Source organism: Panthera onca, chromosome C2, assembly GCF_046562875.1.
Source record: "Panthera onca isolate mPanOnc1 chromosome C2, mPanOnc1 haplotype 2, whole genome shotgun sequence".
Classification (NCBI taxonomy): domain Eukaryota; kingdom Metazoa; phylum Chordata; class Mammalia; order Carnivora; family Felidae; genus Panthera; species Panthera onca.
Window position 1 is genome coordinate 153,982,432 of NC_138347.1, and position 16,847 is coordinate 153,999,278.

General features: G+C 44.6%; 1 protein-coding gene and 1 long non-coding RNA gene across 5 annotated transcripts in view; one reads left to right on the forward strand and one right to left on the reverse strand.

Moving 5' to 3' along the window:
* The window catches only part of LOC132682884 (uncharacterized), a 44,199-nt gene extending 41,821 nt beyond the window's left edge, over positions 1–2,378 (forward strand). Inside the window, exons 3-4 of one of the 2 annotated variants that reach the window (XR_009611929.3) lie at positions 268–466; positions 2,289–2,378. This is a non-coding gene — a long non-coding RNA (uncharacterized LOC132682884). Of the gene's footprint in view, positions 1–267; positions 873–2,288 lie in introns of those variants that run through there. The other variant, XR_009611928.3, reaches the window with a different exon arrangement.
* Positions 1–16,847, reverse strand: part of STAC (SH3 and cysteine rich domain) — a 139,134-nt gene that overhangs the window by 4,925 nt on the left and 117,362 nt on the right. For 2 of the 3 annotated variants that reach the window (XM_060638202.3, XM_060638201.3), the window contains exons 9-10: positions 3,656–3,707; positions 3,402–3,539 (exon numbers count right to left, since the gene is read on the reverse strand). In XM_060638202.3, the coding sequence (XP_060494185.1) occupies positions 3,402–3,539; positions 3,656–3,707 (190 nt within the window). Of the gene's footprint in view, positions 1–939; positions 3,540–3,655; positions 3,708–16,847 lie in introns of those variants that run through there. The other variant, XM_060638200.3, reaches the window with a different exon arrangement.

Consider the following 16,847-nt stretch of genomic DNA (forward strand, 5'->3'; position numbering starts at 1 on the left):
AACACACTTTGGCGTGTTCGCAACATAAGGATAACTTGATTCTATTTGGAAACAAGAGCTCTGCGAAAAAATAATAGAATTATGAGACAAATTAACCCCAGAGGCAGAAATGCGATGCAATCAGAGATGCACTGCATTATTTTTAGAATCGAATTCCTTCTATTTGAAATTTGACACCTAAAATAATGGGAGGCCACAAAAGTGGAGCCAAAATTTCAAAAAATCCTTCTCAATAACAGATTTTTAAAATGTAAATTTTCTTTCAAGTGGCTGACATTTTTCCGAAATTGGTTGCCATGCTGATGACAAAGATCGAAAACGGAAAATCGTGCAGGGCTAACGAGCCCTCGGTGTCTTTTGCTGACCCATCTGGAACTGGAATCCATTACGTCCACATGCCTTCCACTTGGCATTGTCACAGCCACGGTGTCCTTTGGTTGTCACAGGACCACTGCAGGACATCAAGGTGAGGTCATGGAAATGAAGGTCATGCTCTCACTTCAGCTTTGATCCTGGGGCCTTTGTAAAGGGATTCCCTGCCTTTACCCTGAGAAGTTCTGCTTCACCAGGTCTGGAATGGAGTCCAGGAGTCTGTATTTTCAACCACCTCCCAGGTGATTAGAATTCAGGTGGTGCAAAGACCACACTCCCAGAAACACCAGGCTGGGCAAATATTAGGGGTTATGGAACTTTTTAAGAGGGCTATAGGCAGGGGCACCTGGGTGGCTCAGTTGGTTAAGCGTCTGACTGGGTTTCAGCTCAGGTCATGATCTCACGGTTCGTGAGCTTGAGCCCCAAGTCGGGCACTGCGCTGACATCATAGAGCCTGCGTGACATTCTCTCTCTCTGCCCCTCCCCTGCACACACACACACACACATACGCACTCTCTAAATAAATAAATAAATAAATAAATAAACTTAAAAAATTTTTTAAAGGATTATGAGCAGATCCAGTTTGTTCCTGTTTCAGCCCGTGTTGTGTCTTCAGCATGTCTAACTGAAGAGGTTGGATTGTTTGTCTCACCCCTGCCCATCCTGGAAGATGGTCAGTTCAACCACAAAGAGTCCAGAATGCAGGTGTGAGCCCATTCCCCGAAAACACAATTTGGGGGACGAAGGCCAAGGAGTTGGTAGGAGTCGTTGAGCTGATGTTCTGCCTCTGGAAATGGATCAACTTGAGCAAGTTTTAATTTGCCTTCTGATTTCACTGACTTGTATGTTAATAAAACAAAAACAACATTTACTTTCAAGTGGGGAAGCGCAAGAATATTCTGAGGAAGAAAATCAAGCATGCTAGCAAAATTATTTAGTAACACTTTGCCAATAATGAATGAATATCCTTCTCAAATTTATTTCATTCAAAAGACTTTCCAAGCTTTTGGACCAGGGAGGATATAATTTGGTGAATTTGGAGAACTTTGAGGCATTGGCATGGAGCCCAGCGGGAAAGTAGGCGTTTGCTTTGGGGGGGGGGGTGTGGCATTAGAGATGGGGTCTCGGTTTGACAAGGATGATTCCATTGCCTGGAATGACCCAGCAGGGCACTCGTATGAGCAAGAATTTGTTTTCAAGGGGCTCTCTGGTCCTAGGACACCTGCCTTTATGACATTTGCTATCCTTGGGAGCCAAACTATGCAAATGGTGCTGTCCTGTTCCGAGGTTGGTCTACATGGTCCAGGGCAGATGATGCCATGGAAAGTATGGGCTTAGAATGTGCAGATCTATGCTTAAGTTCCATTCTGGCTACTTACCAGGTTTTTGCCCCCTTGAGCAAGGCAAAATCTTCCATGAGCTTTTGTTTGGGATCTCAAGTAAAATGCTGTAGGTATATATACTTTATAAATACATATGTATGACATAATTAAATCATAAGTAATAATAATCATGATACTTATAATAATTATCATTGTGACAATGTCTAGGACTGTATTAATTTATTCTTTCCTTCTCTCTGAACGGGGGGCTGGAGCTAAATATTTTTCTTTTCAATAGCCATAAAGAAAAGGTAAATCATTATTTCTTGAGGGTGTATTTGTTAGTTTGAAAACGATCAAGTATTTCGATCTATGTGTGGCATATAAAATTGCTGATCAAATTAGGAAAACCAATTTTAAAAAATTATAAGTCAGATATAATTACGAAGTAATGACTGATTTTTTTTAATGGGAGTTAGAAACTATCTTTTCAGGCAATTCCAAAAATGACATTCAAGATGTGTTTTGGGCAATTATTGAACAGGGATAGTATTAAAGCTATTAACGTGTTTTTCTTTTTGTACTTCTTTGTAGAGTGGGCCTCATCATTTCCAACCAGAGGTTTAATTGCCTTAGGAGATATTAGAATTACCATACCAACAATGGAGACAAAAGAGAGGCAAGGTTTTGATTTCCAAGATTGGAAATTAGAGTCAATTGTGAGACTCTATTAGGAAATAGAAGAAATTTCTCTGGTCTGATTTTTTCGGATCATCTCCAAATACACCAAGAGCAAACTTGGAGGTCTTAGCATATTATTTTGCTCTGTAGCAAGGATACAGGATATGACATGAAGGAAGTTGGAGTCAGAAGAAGGGGCGGTAGGAAGCCCCCTCTCTCGGCTGGAAGAAGGCCAAGAAAGGCAGAGTTAGGACAAAGAGCTGAGCCGTGTGTGTCTTCTCCCTTTGTGTCTGTCAACATTCCAGAAGTGAGATGGGAGAGGAAGAAGCAAGGAGCCTGAAGACATACAGGTACAAGGCGTTCGTGCCTTACTTCTCAGGAAATCAACGGTATCACAGTGAACCCCAAGTTCAACATGGCACAAGAGCAAGACGGCACCAGACACCTCTAGATTAGATGTAGGGAGATATTCGGGCACTGGTGAGAGCTAGTCCCTGGTTACCTACGTCCTGACCGTTTTATGCAGCCATGTGAAGGTGTCTTGCATTCCAGTGAAAAGGCAGGAGCTTGGAGTCTGGACAAGTAGACATTACTGAGAAGGGTCTTCGTGACTGGAGGCAAATGCAATGACCTGTGGAACGCGTCAGCGGGGAACAGCAATGTATTCCCAAGAGACTGCGAACCATGCATCAGTGGAGACCAGCAAAAAACCCAAACTGGACTGGAGCAGGGGTCCACCTCAGAGACGAGTGGTCCTCAGAGAAAAGCACCAGGACCAGAGTCCTTACTCTGCTGCTACGATGTTATGTGTATTTCCTTTTGTGAACAGACCCCACCAGCTGAACTTGCTAACATTCTGGTTTTGCGGGCTTAGACCCTACACACTACACAATTATCACTGGCGCGTCTGTATCTTTCCTCAAAGTGAATACTTTGAATATGACTGCGTTCATTGAGATTTATGTTTGTTAGTGACTGTGACTCTGTTTTGGTCCTACCTGCTACGTGCGTGTATGCTGTACTCACCTGATTCTCTTTCAGTGTCATCTGCCCCTGTTCCTTACACCCAAGGAAGGTCCTAACACATCTAAAAATCTTCTCATTTTGTTGTACTCTCTGAACAAAGTTGGCCGGAAAGAAGCCAATCCTGTCTTGAATTTTTCCCTGAAAGGAAAAAGGAGGCATGCATCCACAACTGTAACATCTGTCGTAATTATAGTTACCAGATAGTTACCAAATAAATAAATTTCTCTTTCTTTCAAAGAAAGAGAAATACTTACCTTCCACCAATCTTCATTGGTGTCTTCTAGAAGAGTAATCATGTCTCCTGGCCTATAATGAAGACAGAATGAGTTGAGGGAGGAAGGAGAGGGGGGACCAAAAGAAAAAAAAAGATGATTACTTTAGAGTCAGAAGCAGTAGTTTGGTGTTTACACAAATAATCCTAAAATAAACAGAAGTGAAATAATTATGACATTTGACCAGTTCTTTCCACCCATAAAAATAGTTTTGTCATATATTCAAAGTAAGTGTTATTTCTGCGCTGTATTTAAAATTTTTTTTAATGTTTTATTTATTTTTTGAGAGACAGAGAGAGATAGAGCATGAGTGGAGGAGGGGCAGAGAGAGAGGGAGACACAGAATCTGAAACGGGCTCCAGGCTCCAGGCTGTCAGCACAAGGCCCGATGCGGGGCTCGAACCCACAAACTGCACTGCACGATTGACCTGAGCCGAAGTCGGGTGTCACCCAGGTGCCCTCTCTGTGCCGGAATAAAAAAAAAAATATATTAGCTCTATTTTTACATATAGATAAGGGTTCTTTATTATTCTTTTAGAAAAATTTCCTTTTCATATTTGCCACTTTGTTATGGATGTGACATTATAATGGATCTTTCTGAGGATATTACTATGTTTTTAAAACGATGTTTCTTTCCTTTATTGAATTCTTTGTTTCCTCTAGAATTGGTTGGCCTCGTCTTTATTTTACGGCTTCTCTTTCATGTCGAGATTTTCTCCAACACTGTGTCCCTTGGCTGTTCCTTTACGTTAATGGCTGACAACAGAGGCAGACGGGTGTGGACCGCTGGGCGAGCTTCTCTACTACTACTGCCTCTGTGTCTGCACTGGGTCTCTCTCCCAAGTGCAAGACCTAATTCCAGGCTCTGTTTAAGCAAGCAGAGTGCATCGACTGGGGTGTCTCACTTTTGGACGCTCAAAAATACAGGAGGCAAGCGGTCTGGGGCCTCCTACCAGTACCCCCATGGCTACAATAGGAGGACTCTCTTAACCCTGTTGAGGGAGACGTCAGTTTATTCGCCCGTTAAGTACAGCCGCCTTTTCCTTCCCTCCTCCTGCTCTCTAGGAAGTCTGGAGTCTAGAGTTCATCTAAACACAGCTCCTTTTCTCCCTTCTGTGAGACTTCTGTGCTCACACAGGAGCCCTCCCTAGGCCTGGGTTCTCTTTCTTTTGAGTACAGGTACTCCTCGATTTTGGCTTCAAATGCTAGTCGTTATAAGCAGTGACGGGGTGTCGTGCACACGGCTGGGGGTCCATATCAGTTACATATTGCCGTGACAACACTGTGTAACATACTGCCACAAAACCTCAGTGGCTCCCTCGCGTGCCCGGGGGGCGGCAGGCTGTTGGCTAGGTTGACCGGGGGAGACGTCACCCTATTTCCGGTTTCTCACACCCCACGAGGCCAATCTGGACTTTCGTGACAGTGCCAGAATATCAAGAGCGGCAAATGGAAACATGCAGAAACACATTAAGGGCCTCTCAGGCCAGGCTGGGAACTGACATACGGTTACTCCTGCCTCACTTTATTGGGGAAAGTACGTCATAAGGCCAGTCCAGATTCAAGGGATGGCAGACAGATGCACCTTCTGTGGTGATGGAAACTGTGAAGCGTCACGGCCAAGGGTACGAGTACAGGAACTGGGGTCATGAATGCGATCAAGTCACTGGACACAGACAGCCTCGTGTTCTTCGGTGAATCTGCTGTGAGTTCAGCGTCTCCTTGGAAGTGTCCCTACATCTAAAGTCATTCTTTCCTGAGCACTGTGGTCTCCAGGCATCTTCTCTCTTCTCACTTCTATGTGCTGCATTTTGCCAGGAAAGTCTCCAAATCTGGGGGTCTCTGGTAGTATTATTTCTTGTTTTCTAGTACCATTATGGATATATTCTTAATATATATATATGCACATGTATATGTATATACATGCACATGTGTATATATACGTATATATGTGTGTATATACACATATATATTCTGACATTTCAAGCAATATATATATGCATATGTATATATATGTACACGTATATATATGTATACATATATATGTATATATGCATATTTATATGCATATGTATATGTATATATATGTACATGTATATATACGTATATATGTGTGTATATACATATGTATATTCTGACATTTCAAGCAATATATATGCATATGAATATGTATATATATGCATATATATGCATATGTATATGTATATATGTACATGTATATATATACGTATATATGTGTGTATATACATATATATATTCTGACATTTCAAGCAATATATATGCATATAAATATGTATATATATGCGTATATATGCATATGTATATGTATACATATGTATATGTATATATATATATACGTATATATGTGTGTATATACATATATATATTCTGACATTTCAAGCAATATATATGCATATAAATACGTATATATATGCATATATATGCATATGTATATGTATATATGTACATGTATATATATACGTATATATGTGTGTATATGCATATATATATTCTGACATTTCAAGCAATATATATGCATATAAATATGTATATATATGCATATATATGCATATGTATATGTATATATGTACATGTATATATATACGTATATATGTGTCTATATGCATATATATATATTCTGACATTTCAAGCAATATATATGCATATAAATATGTATATATATGCATATATATGCATATGTATATGTATATATATGTATATGTATATATATACGTATATATGTGTGTATATACACATATATATTCTGACATTTCAAGCAATATATATGCATATAAATATGTATATATATGCATATATATGCATATGTATATGTATATATGTACATGTATATTTATACGTATATATGTGTGTATATACATATATATATATATTCTGCCATTTCAAGGGACTGGAGCAGGAGGGGAAGCAGGGCCGTGTGCTCGTCTTGCCATTCCGATTCAATCTCCTCTGCTGTCATTTTCAATTCTCGGTTAATATCTGTCTTTAATGTCTGTAGAGGGGATTCCTACAGCCCTTGTTGCACCTGAAGCGTCAGACACAGAGGCGTTTTGGAATTTCACGAGTCACAGATTCGCGCTGATGCCACGGAAAGCGATGTGGTTGAAAATCACTCTTTTCCCAGGTGAGGGATTTAATTAAGCAGCAAGGATGGAAGTTGATGTAGAACAATCTTTCCAGCTCCAGCAGATTTTACTCAACCTAAGAACCTAGGGAACCACGAGTTGTTGATGGTCTGGGAGAAAGTGTTAAGGAGGGGATAATGCTGGAGACTGGGGGGGAGGCATTGCAGTTGATAGTTTTGATGCAGCTTTACAGCCTGGAGACGGACACGCTCTTTCCCATGCCCAGAGGTGGGCAGTCCCTGAGCGAAGGACCCGTGTTAACGAACCCACATACTAGGATGAGGCACTCGCTGGAATCCAAGCCGTAATTTCATGAGCAATACCAGACACATTCTTGAGAGTGATGTGGATTCTGTCTCATCTTATAAAAGCACCGTCAGGATCAGAAAACTGCCTGGTGAGGGAGAAGGGGCACACTCAACTCTTCATTCCTTTTTTGTTGTCCTTGTTGTTTACCCACCCATTCCACGAATATTCCAGAAGGCCGACTCTGAAAGAGCCGTTTTACTAGGCACAGGGCGCGGAGGAAACCGGGGGACCCCGGCTGCTGGCCTTACCTAAGCTGCCCCTCCAGCTTGGGTCTGCTGTCCCCCTGAATCCCAGCTGCAAGCCCGGTGGCCCTGGGGCCAGCCCTCTGCTGTTAATTGTGACTTCTCTGCTCAGCCTGTTCTCGATTCACTTCTCTCCTCCTTCCCCCACCATGGTGGCGGTGCGTGATGTCTGGCCACCAGGGAGCTCAGTCCAAACATTCTGCCCACTCGCTGCACATAGAGAGGGCGCTTCCAGGGTTCCTGGAGGAATGGAGGCCTGGCGCCCCAAGTCCCCCTCTGCCCCGCTTGCTCTCGGGATGGACACTGCCCGTGCGCGACCCTCCGGCCGGCTTCATGCTGCCGTGGCCGAGCAGGCCCAGAGATTTTCTACTTTAACTCTCTTTATTTCCAAATTCTTGAGGATGAACTTGTCAGGCCCCCAAATATTTAAAACAAAACAAAACAAAACAAAACAAAAAACTCCCTTTGTTTAATTCAATCAGAGCTTCCTGAATTCAGGTCAGCATTGCGCTGCACCGTAATCGGGAATTACACACGTGCAAAATACAATGCGATTCATAAGCAACAAAGGCATCAGCTTCCTCTTTGGTGCAGACTGATCAGAGCACCGCAACTGGTCTTTTCTTTTTGTCTGCTCAGTAAAATTGGGCTTGGACCCAGAGGAAGGCCTTTGGGTTGGTTTTTGGAAAGTCTTTTTAAGTGTCTTTTTTTTTTTTTTTTTTTGAGGTGGGGAGAGGCAGAGGGAGAGAGAGAGAATCCTTTGTTTTCTTTTTAAGTTCACCTGTTTATTTTTGAGAGAGAGCATGAGCAGGGGAGGGGCAGAGAGAGAGGGGGGGAGACAGAGAATCCCAAGCAGGTTCCACGCTGTCAGCTCAGAGCCCGATACGGGGCTTGATCGCAAGAACGTGGAGATGGTGACCTGAGCCGAAATTCAGGGTCGGATGCTTAACTGACTGAGCCACCCAGGTGCCCCTGGAAGTCTTGACACGATGAAGGAACCGTGGGCTACCAACAAGAGTAGGAACAGAGTCATAGCAGCTAACTGTAGAACTCTGACTCAGCGGAGAGGGGACAGCGTTGACCTGCGAGTGTGTGTGTCTGCGTCTGTGCATGGGAACTGCATGGGTGCCGTCTGTTCATTTTCAGCCACCCTCTGCCTCCCTCATTTCCCAGTTTTGCACTTGGACACAGGAAGCCTTCTCTTCCACGACCAGGTAACTGGTTTCAGGACTTAGAGGGCCCAGTGTCACAGGGTGTGGACGAGGTCAGCTGAGCTCAGTCAGCTTCAGGGACATCTTCTGCAAGGTGGTAGGGACACGGCTTGGTCTTCTAGGGGTGGGCTTCTGGAGGGTGGAGGGGGAGTTGTCCTGAGGCGCCCCCTGCCACGTCTCTCCATTTCCCGTGTGGAGCTCAGATTCCCAGTGGTGCAGACACAGACACCCTCCTGATGAGGACACCGCATTTGGGAAGCCCCTTCTCCACGGTCTCAGACAACCTGAGATCTCAGACTGGCCCTCCACTAGGGCCCTCTTTGTTTTCACGGTGTTTTGGATATACCGCATATTTTGGAATGCAAAGGACATTGGTCTTCCTTTACCCCTCTAGCTCTGCCAACTGAGCCAAAGGAAATTATAGGACATCCCAGTAGTTTTTGAATGCCTGTGACACGGTAGGTTTGGGGCGTGTGTTGAATGGACAAAATGAAAAGATTTTGCTAAGCACTGGTTTCCTCATCTTAATATTTTATCTCTTAAAATACTAGTACGTACCTCATCAATATCTTTGAGGATTAGGTGAGGTAATCCTTGTACAGCACGTTTAGCCAAGCCCACAACAGATGGTAGCTGGTATTGTTGTTAAGGCATAGTTATTGCCTTCAAGATGCTGATACTCTTTTTTCTTTTTTAATAGTAAAGAAATTTTAGGGCAGCCTGGGTGGCTCGGTTGGTTAAGTGTCTGACTCTTGATTTTGACTCCGGTCATGATCTTACGGTTTGCGGGTTTGAGCCCTGCACTGGGCTCCGTGGGGACAGCGCAGAGCCTGCTTGGGATTCTCTCTCCCTCTCTCTGCCTCTCTCCCATTTGCTCTCTCTACCCCTCTCTCAAAATAAATGAATAAACTTAAAAAAGAGCTAAGAGATTTTACTCTAGGAAGATGCTGGTACTCTTAAGGGGGAAAGAAAGACATAAGGTGGTAATTTACAACAAAGTGTCGTCACCGGACAAGAAGAAATACGCTGGGGCAGGGGAGGGGGACAGACAAGTGCGGAAATGACCCTAAGCAAAAACCCCAATACAGAGGTTTCATTGAGACTCAGCTACCTCAATTATATTTATATAACTACACACTATACGTCACCAATACAGAATGAACTATATTTACTTCGCAAAGCTGCAGTGCGGATTCATCGCTAAGGCATATGTGCTGGTCTTTAGCGCTGACCGACACACGATAAGGGCTTACACATTCTAATTTCTTCCTAAAAGTGTAACTTTTTCACTTGGAAATTAGATGATCTAATGATTATTACCTCTTAAATGAGTGCTCCCTTAGGTTCCTGGCAGGGACCGTTGGTTCATGAAATCATCTCTGGCCTCTTAAGTGGCTTCAGTATGATTCAGAGCTTTGAAAAAGCTTTTCTCTCCCTTTACATCTCTCCATCCCTCTTGCCCTCTGCCCCGCGTAGTGACCAGAAATGTGGCCAGGGCTGGGGGCTAGAGCTCGTATCGCGGTGCCCAGGGGCCGATGGCAATGGAGGTGTGGGAATAGTGCGGGAGGACAGTCAACTAGTCTGGTGAGGGACAGCGGGTTCAGTGAATGAAGCAGGCGTGACCAGCTCAATCTGCACACAAGTAAGAAGGTTCACAGAGACTTCACCAGCTACAGGCGGGATCTGAATCCACTACTAACGCCACTAAATCAAGCTGCCTCTCCCACCCACCCACGCCTTGTGGAAATTCACCAGAAGTGCCCATTTTACTCGGCAAGTATTTTGAGATATCTTTAGCCTTTCTTACCCTTTTCCATTCATCAGGGAGAAAAAAAAATCAACCGATGAACCAAAAAAACCCAACCAACCGAACAAAAACAAACAACTGAGCACAAACCCAATCAATCTCACAGCCATCGGAGTCACTCAGCCAAAAGAGATGTCCTGGAAAAACCAGGTCAGGGCAACATAAGAAGGATCCAGACTGCTCCGTTAACTTCAGATCTACGGCCTAATTTTTCGCCAGACCCGCTTCTCGATTTCCATCATCCTGCTCCAGAGCTTACAGGCTGTGCCCACGGAGCAGGTGACCAGAAACTCCCGAATCCTGCAGTTTGATTTGGTCTTAATCGTGGCGTCCGTGAGACTGCCTGCGCTTCCCCCCGGTGCCGAGACCAGCTCAGAGAAAAGACATTCGGCGCAAGGGCCATTTGGATGGGATTTGGTAAATGTTCCTGAACTGTCACGGATCACGCTCTCCGGAACCTAATTGAAAGAGGCATCTGAGTGAGAGGGAGGCCGCAAAGCACATTAGTGGCATTCAAGAGGGTCTGGGTTTCCTGACACAGTGCGGCATGGGAACATAATATGCATCAGAGACTTTCCTCAAATAGCCTTAATTGCATTTTGATGTCCTGGTGACCGTGAAGATTATTTTTAAATCAAATTGGTGCATTAGAATTACATTTAGTTTTAATTAAGTTGATGCATTTGCCAAGCAGTAATGTGCTTAGAGAATGGAATCGAGACACCGAGGGAGTCTTATTCTCTCTTACTCTGTCTCCAGGGCTCTCCTTTTCTTATTTTATGGAGGAGTTATAAAGCCTTACAGAGTGAAGGACATAGCCACACAAGTTGTAGGCCAAGAACCCGAATGCAGTCCCGAGTCCTGAACACGACCGAGGATCAGGGAACTTGCCTCGTGGCCTTGGGTATGCCACTGGCTCACCGCGTATCTTTGGATGTCACAGCCGTTCTCAAGTCGCACAGATTAACTCGGAATCCAGGGGAACACTTAACCATTCAGATTTCCGAGTGGGATCTGACCCCCTAGGCCTGGGGGGAGCCTAGGAATCTCTATTTTGATAACATTCTCCAGGAGGTTCTTAGGGCTTGTCACAAGTGGTTTGGCAATCCTAACCATAGTTTCCTCCTCTGTAGAATACTAATCGCTGGGGTAACCTCACAGATTTGCGAAAAGAACCAAGGGGATGTCGGGGAAAATTGGGAAAATTGGGAAGATTTTGAAATAGGCAGAAATAGTAGTGATCTGGGTGTTTAGCGCCCCTTTCCCCCAGCCAACTCCTTGTCATGTGAGCTGTTTTACCTTTGCAGGAAAACTGATGGTATTGTAAATGACTCTTGTCCCTAGAAATGCATGTGAATTTTGTCTGGTGGAAAACACCCAGTAGTTACCTGTAAGTATTGACCAGTTCAGCATGCATTTGTAAATTCACGTCAGCACTCCCGATTGCCTGTTTGTGGGATGTTTGACCTCTCCTTTGTACCGCCTGGGACATTATACTGGTTCCCTCGTGAATTAAAGAGTCAAATAAAATTTTCGATATGTGTTCATTTTATATTTCTATAGAGTCATAATTTTACTTTAAATTAAAAATTTTTTTAATATTTATTTTTGAGAGAGAGAAAGAGCAAAAGCGGGGGGGGGGGGGGCGGAAAGAGAGGGAGATATAGAATCGGAAGCAGACTCTGAGCTGTCAGCTCAGAGCCCAACGTGGGGCTCAAACTCACGAACCCCATGAGACCATGACCTAAGCTGAAGCTGGATGCCCAACCGACTGAGCCACCCGGGCACTCTACCTTAATTTTTAAAAAAAGTTTATTTACTTATTTTGAGAGACAGAGAGAGAGAGAGAGAGAGAGAATTCCAAGAAGCCTCTGCATTGTCAGTGTGGAGCCCCATGCGGGACTCCAACCTATGAATGAACCGTAAGATCATGATCTGAGCTGAAACCAAGAGCTGGACGCTTAACCAACTGAGCCACCCAGGTGCCCCAATTTTATCTTAATTTAAAAAAAATGGTCAGTGAACGGGAGTGATTTTTCATAATGCACTCCATAGATCACAAGCTTCCTGGTCCTAAAAGCAAGATGTAACAATCCTAAGAAACTCGTAAGAAGTGGTAAGAATGGCCCACACTGGCTAAATTAATACATCGTCTCAATCTGCTGATGAGAACAAATTGTCAACCTCATCACAGAGGGAACCCACACGGTCAGTGCAGGATGGAGAGTTTGGGGTAGGAACAAGGCCGGTGGGCTGAGAGTCGGCCTCCCTGGGTTTCAGCTTGAGTCTCTGCTTTCTTCCGGTCAGTCTTTGGCCCTGGCTCTCCCAACTTACCCCCCAAAAGGTAAGGAACTGATGAGGGAGCGTGAGGCAGGCTAAGGGGCAAAACTCAGGCTGGCACGCCCCTCCTCCTCCAGGTGGAATATGGGTGATCTTTCTCAGACACTCCTGGCTGAGGGTATATAATGAGTTACCTATCACGACCCCAGTGCAGCTCTCCCTGCCCACGGGTCCTGTCCCCGTACTTTAATAAAATCACCATTTTGCACCAAAGATGTCTTCAAGAATTCTTTCTTGGCTGTCGGCTCTGGACCCCACAAACCCCCACCACTCCAAAACTTCATCAGAACCATAAACTGTCTCATTGGAATATGAACTATAACAGCTACGTGTCCACTCACTAAGCCCTACTGAAGTTGAAGATAGTCTTTCCATAATGAGGACTGGAATAGTAGTTATGAAAATAGGCTTAACGCCCCTAAAAGAATGTGTACCACCTCTTTGTGATGGGGTTGGCAATTGCCCCCTATCCGGTACCTTTAAAGTGATTCTCATGTTCTGTCACAAGCCATCCTTCCTTACCCCTTCCTGACTGGAAAGAGAGAATGAATGCTCACTATCCAAGTTGCACAGGCACCCAGGGCCCCTGTTGCTGGAAGCCTTGTGTTGCTTGTAATGCCACCTGTTTGCTAAGCCTTCCCGAGGCCTCCCCAGGCTGCTCTGACGTCTCCTTGAAGTGCTGTGGATCTGGCAGCATCCCCGCCCACAAGAGCTCACAATGGAGTGTGCTTTCTTGTCCACTTTTCTGCTATGCCCAGCCCATGACCACCTGAGCTCTTTGAGGGCAGGGTCTGTGAACTGTTCACCCAGCAGCGAGTCGATGCTCATCCACTACGTGGGGAGCAGTAAAGAGATGACACAAATTCTGAGAATGGTCACACAAGGGTTAAAATCAGTTTGAACTCGATTTCGAGGGAAGCTTTGGAAAAATCAGAGAGAGATGAATTCAGGCCATCCCTTCTCCAGAGGTTCTCATGAATATTAGCTAATGAGACCAATGGTTGCCTGGTTTCATTCAGACACAACCACGGAAAAATCTGAGACTCGCTGTTTCCGAGAAAGAGGCTGGCGATTCAAGAATCTAAATCCTTATTTGGGATTACAAAAGAGTACATTTTTCTTTGATCCCCCCTCCCCCCCCAGATTTAGGTGTTCAGATACACGCTGAAGTGGAAATTAATTTGTATCTTTCTCAGAACTTAACAATATTGGAAAAGCAGCTCCCTCTTTCCCTCTCTTGGCTCCTAAGCTGTCTTTCTTTCTTTTTTTTTTTTTTTTTTTTTCCTCTTTTTTGGCCCCTTATGAAACATGGCCATTATCATATAAATTTGTTTGGGGAGAACTAATAAAAATGAAAATGACTTCGATGTGGGAAGCCAAAATGGGTCCTTTGGAATAGGCATTATATGGTCACTACGATATGCATCTGAACCCTTCTGTCTTTTATTTACTCCCCATCCTTTATTTCACAGCCCCTAAGATATTTTAGGGGCTTGTGTTTACTCGGAGTTATTTACATTTGCTGCTTATTTACATGATACATCAGCACTCCAAAGCCATAAAAATTATCCTTATTGAGTTTTAAAAGGCGCATTGGTGTGAATAATGAGCAATGGCTCTAACACCATTTTGCAGACTTCTGAATCCCAAATCAGCCTGGGTATAGGACTGGTTATGTGGTAAATGTGACAGGCACGCTTTACTTTCATCAACAAGCTAAGCGTGTGCTATCTTGCTAACAAAGTGTGTGTGTGTGTGTGTGTGTGTGCATGAATGTGTATTCGAGTGTGCATGGGTGTATGAATGTGTTTGTGTATATCTGACTGTGAGTGTGTGGGAGTGTATGTGCATAGGTAAGTGTAACACGCACATATCTTATCTTATCTTATCTTATCTTATCTTATCTTATCTTATCTTATCTTATCTTATCTTGAGAAAGAGAGAGCACCAGCAGGGGAGAGGGGCAGCAGGAGACAAAGAGAATGGAGCCCGATGCAGGGCTCAATCCCACGATCCTAGAAATGTGACCTGAGCCAAAATCAAGAATCAACCGACTAAGTCACCCAGGCGCCCCTCAAGTAGCACTTTAAAAATCTTTGCTTGTGTACTCAGCTGTTCGTGCATACAGCCTAATTTTCAAAGCTCTTAAAAATTTTGAAAATAAAGGTCATTGGTGGAAGTTGTTTAAGACTAATTACAGAAGCTTATCTACTGTACAAGCTCATCGCACTCAGACAGAGGGATGGGGGTGTTCTTTAATGTTATCAGACCTCAAATTGTCTGTGACGGTTAGGGGATCCAGAGCATGACAGCCCCACATCTTTCATGTCAGTGGTAAAACGTCATGCCTACAAACCAGGAACTGCAAAATCTACTCGTAAGATGAAGGAAAGGGCATCACAGCCTCCTTATTGCTGGACAAATTGGATCAAGTCCCCTTGGGTGTGCTCAAAGGCCAGAGAGAGCCTTTGAATGTGTTTTTTGCAACTATATATCCTTAGGGTAGGGTTAATGAGGTTCAGGAGACTTGGACACCAAACATATTGTGAAAAGATGCAACTTAAGAGAAGTTTCTCTAAAATATACTGGGTACCCTACTTCGTACCGGGCATGAAATCCCACCTTTTATTTACATTATCTAGTTGCATACTCAGTCTCCCTTGGAAGGAGGAAACGGAGACCCCGAGAGATTGAGTAGCTGGCTCAAGCAGATGCAGCTAGGAAGGGTCAGAGCTGGAAGGCGGACCCAGGTCTATGTGACTCCCAGTCATTGCTCTTTTCTGCCCTGCGCTCTGCACCTGATGGACAGGTAGAGTGTTAGTTATCGAGAGAACTCCAGCCATTTGGGGAGGTAATGGTGGACGCACTTACGAGGGAAGCTGATGTTGCACTGAAACGGTAGCAAAGCAGACTGTGCGAAGCCTCTGCCTTCAGACAGCATTTGGAGACCCATGACGGGACCACGGCATTTCTAAGAGGAGTACTCACTGCCCTAAGAATAGGGGGGGTGGCATCCCAGCTTCTCCTTTCTGAGGCTTAGTCCCCCATTCAACTGTGAATGTCCAGTAAGGGTTCGGCAGGGCTCCTTCCAAACCATCTTAAACCTTTGAGCTCCTTTTCTACAATTTCTTCTTGGCAAATAATATTCATCATGGGTTCGAGACCCATCTCCTCCAGGAAACAGGCCCTGACTAAGCCCTCTGAGCTTGGCTTGCTTCCTCTTCTATGGGTTTCATTATATCATCATGTACTTGACGTGCCCACGAACTGTGCGTGCCAGGCACAGCATTAGTTCATCCGTTCATTCATGACGTATTTATTAAACATCTCCTATGTTTCAGGAACCAGGCTACAGGGATGGGTAGGTTAGCAACTGCAGATATTTGTTCTCATGGAATTTATAAGGGAGATAGAGGTTCACCACATAATCCCAGAAATATATAAAAACAAGTTGAGGTAAGGGCTTTAAAGGAAAGATACATGGGGTCATGAAAGCAGGTAGCAGAGGAATCTCACCCAGACTGGGGGTATCAGGAAAGGGCGTACCGAGGAAGCGAAATCCCAGCTAAGATCTACGAGGGCATGCACGCCTGTGGGTGCCTGTGATGGTGATGGAGGGTGGACAGGAGGAGTGGCGGGGGGACCAGCCTGCAGGAAGGAAAATCCCTCGGCAGGTAGTAGCGTGGTCCTTCTGGGGAAGAAAAGAAGCCAGTGTGGAGGGAGCAGAGAGGTGAGGAAACCGTGGTACAAGATGAAACGGAGAGGTCCCCAGGGATGAGACTGTGCTGGTCTTGGAGGTCCTTGTAAACACTGTGGTCTTCACCCAAGGGAAATGGGAGGGCACTGGAGACTTTTTAAAAAAAATTTTTTTAATGTTTTATTTACTTATTGAGAGAGACAGAGACAGAATGTGAGTGGGCTAGGGGCAGTGAGAGAGGGAGACACAGAATCCGAAGCGGGCTCCAGGCTCCAAGCGATCAGCACAGAGCCCGACGTGGGGCTCGAACCCATGAGCTGTGAGATTATGACCTGAGCTGAGGTCGGATGCTCTACCGACTGAGCCACCCAGGTACCCCGGGCACTGGAGACCTTTAAGCAAAGATGTGTGTGTTGTGAGCAGAC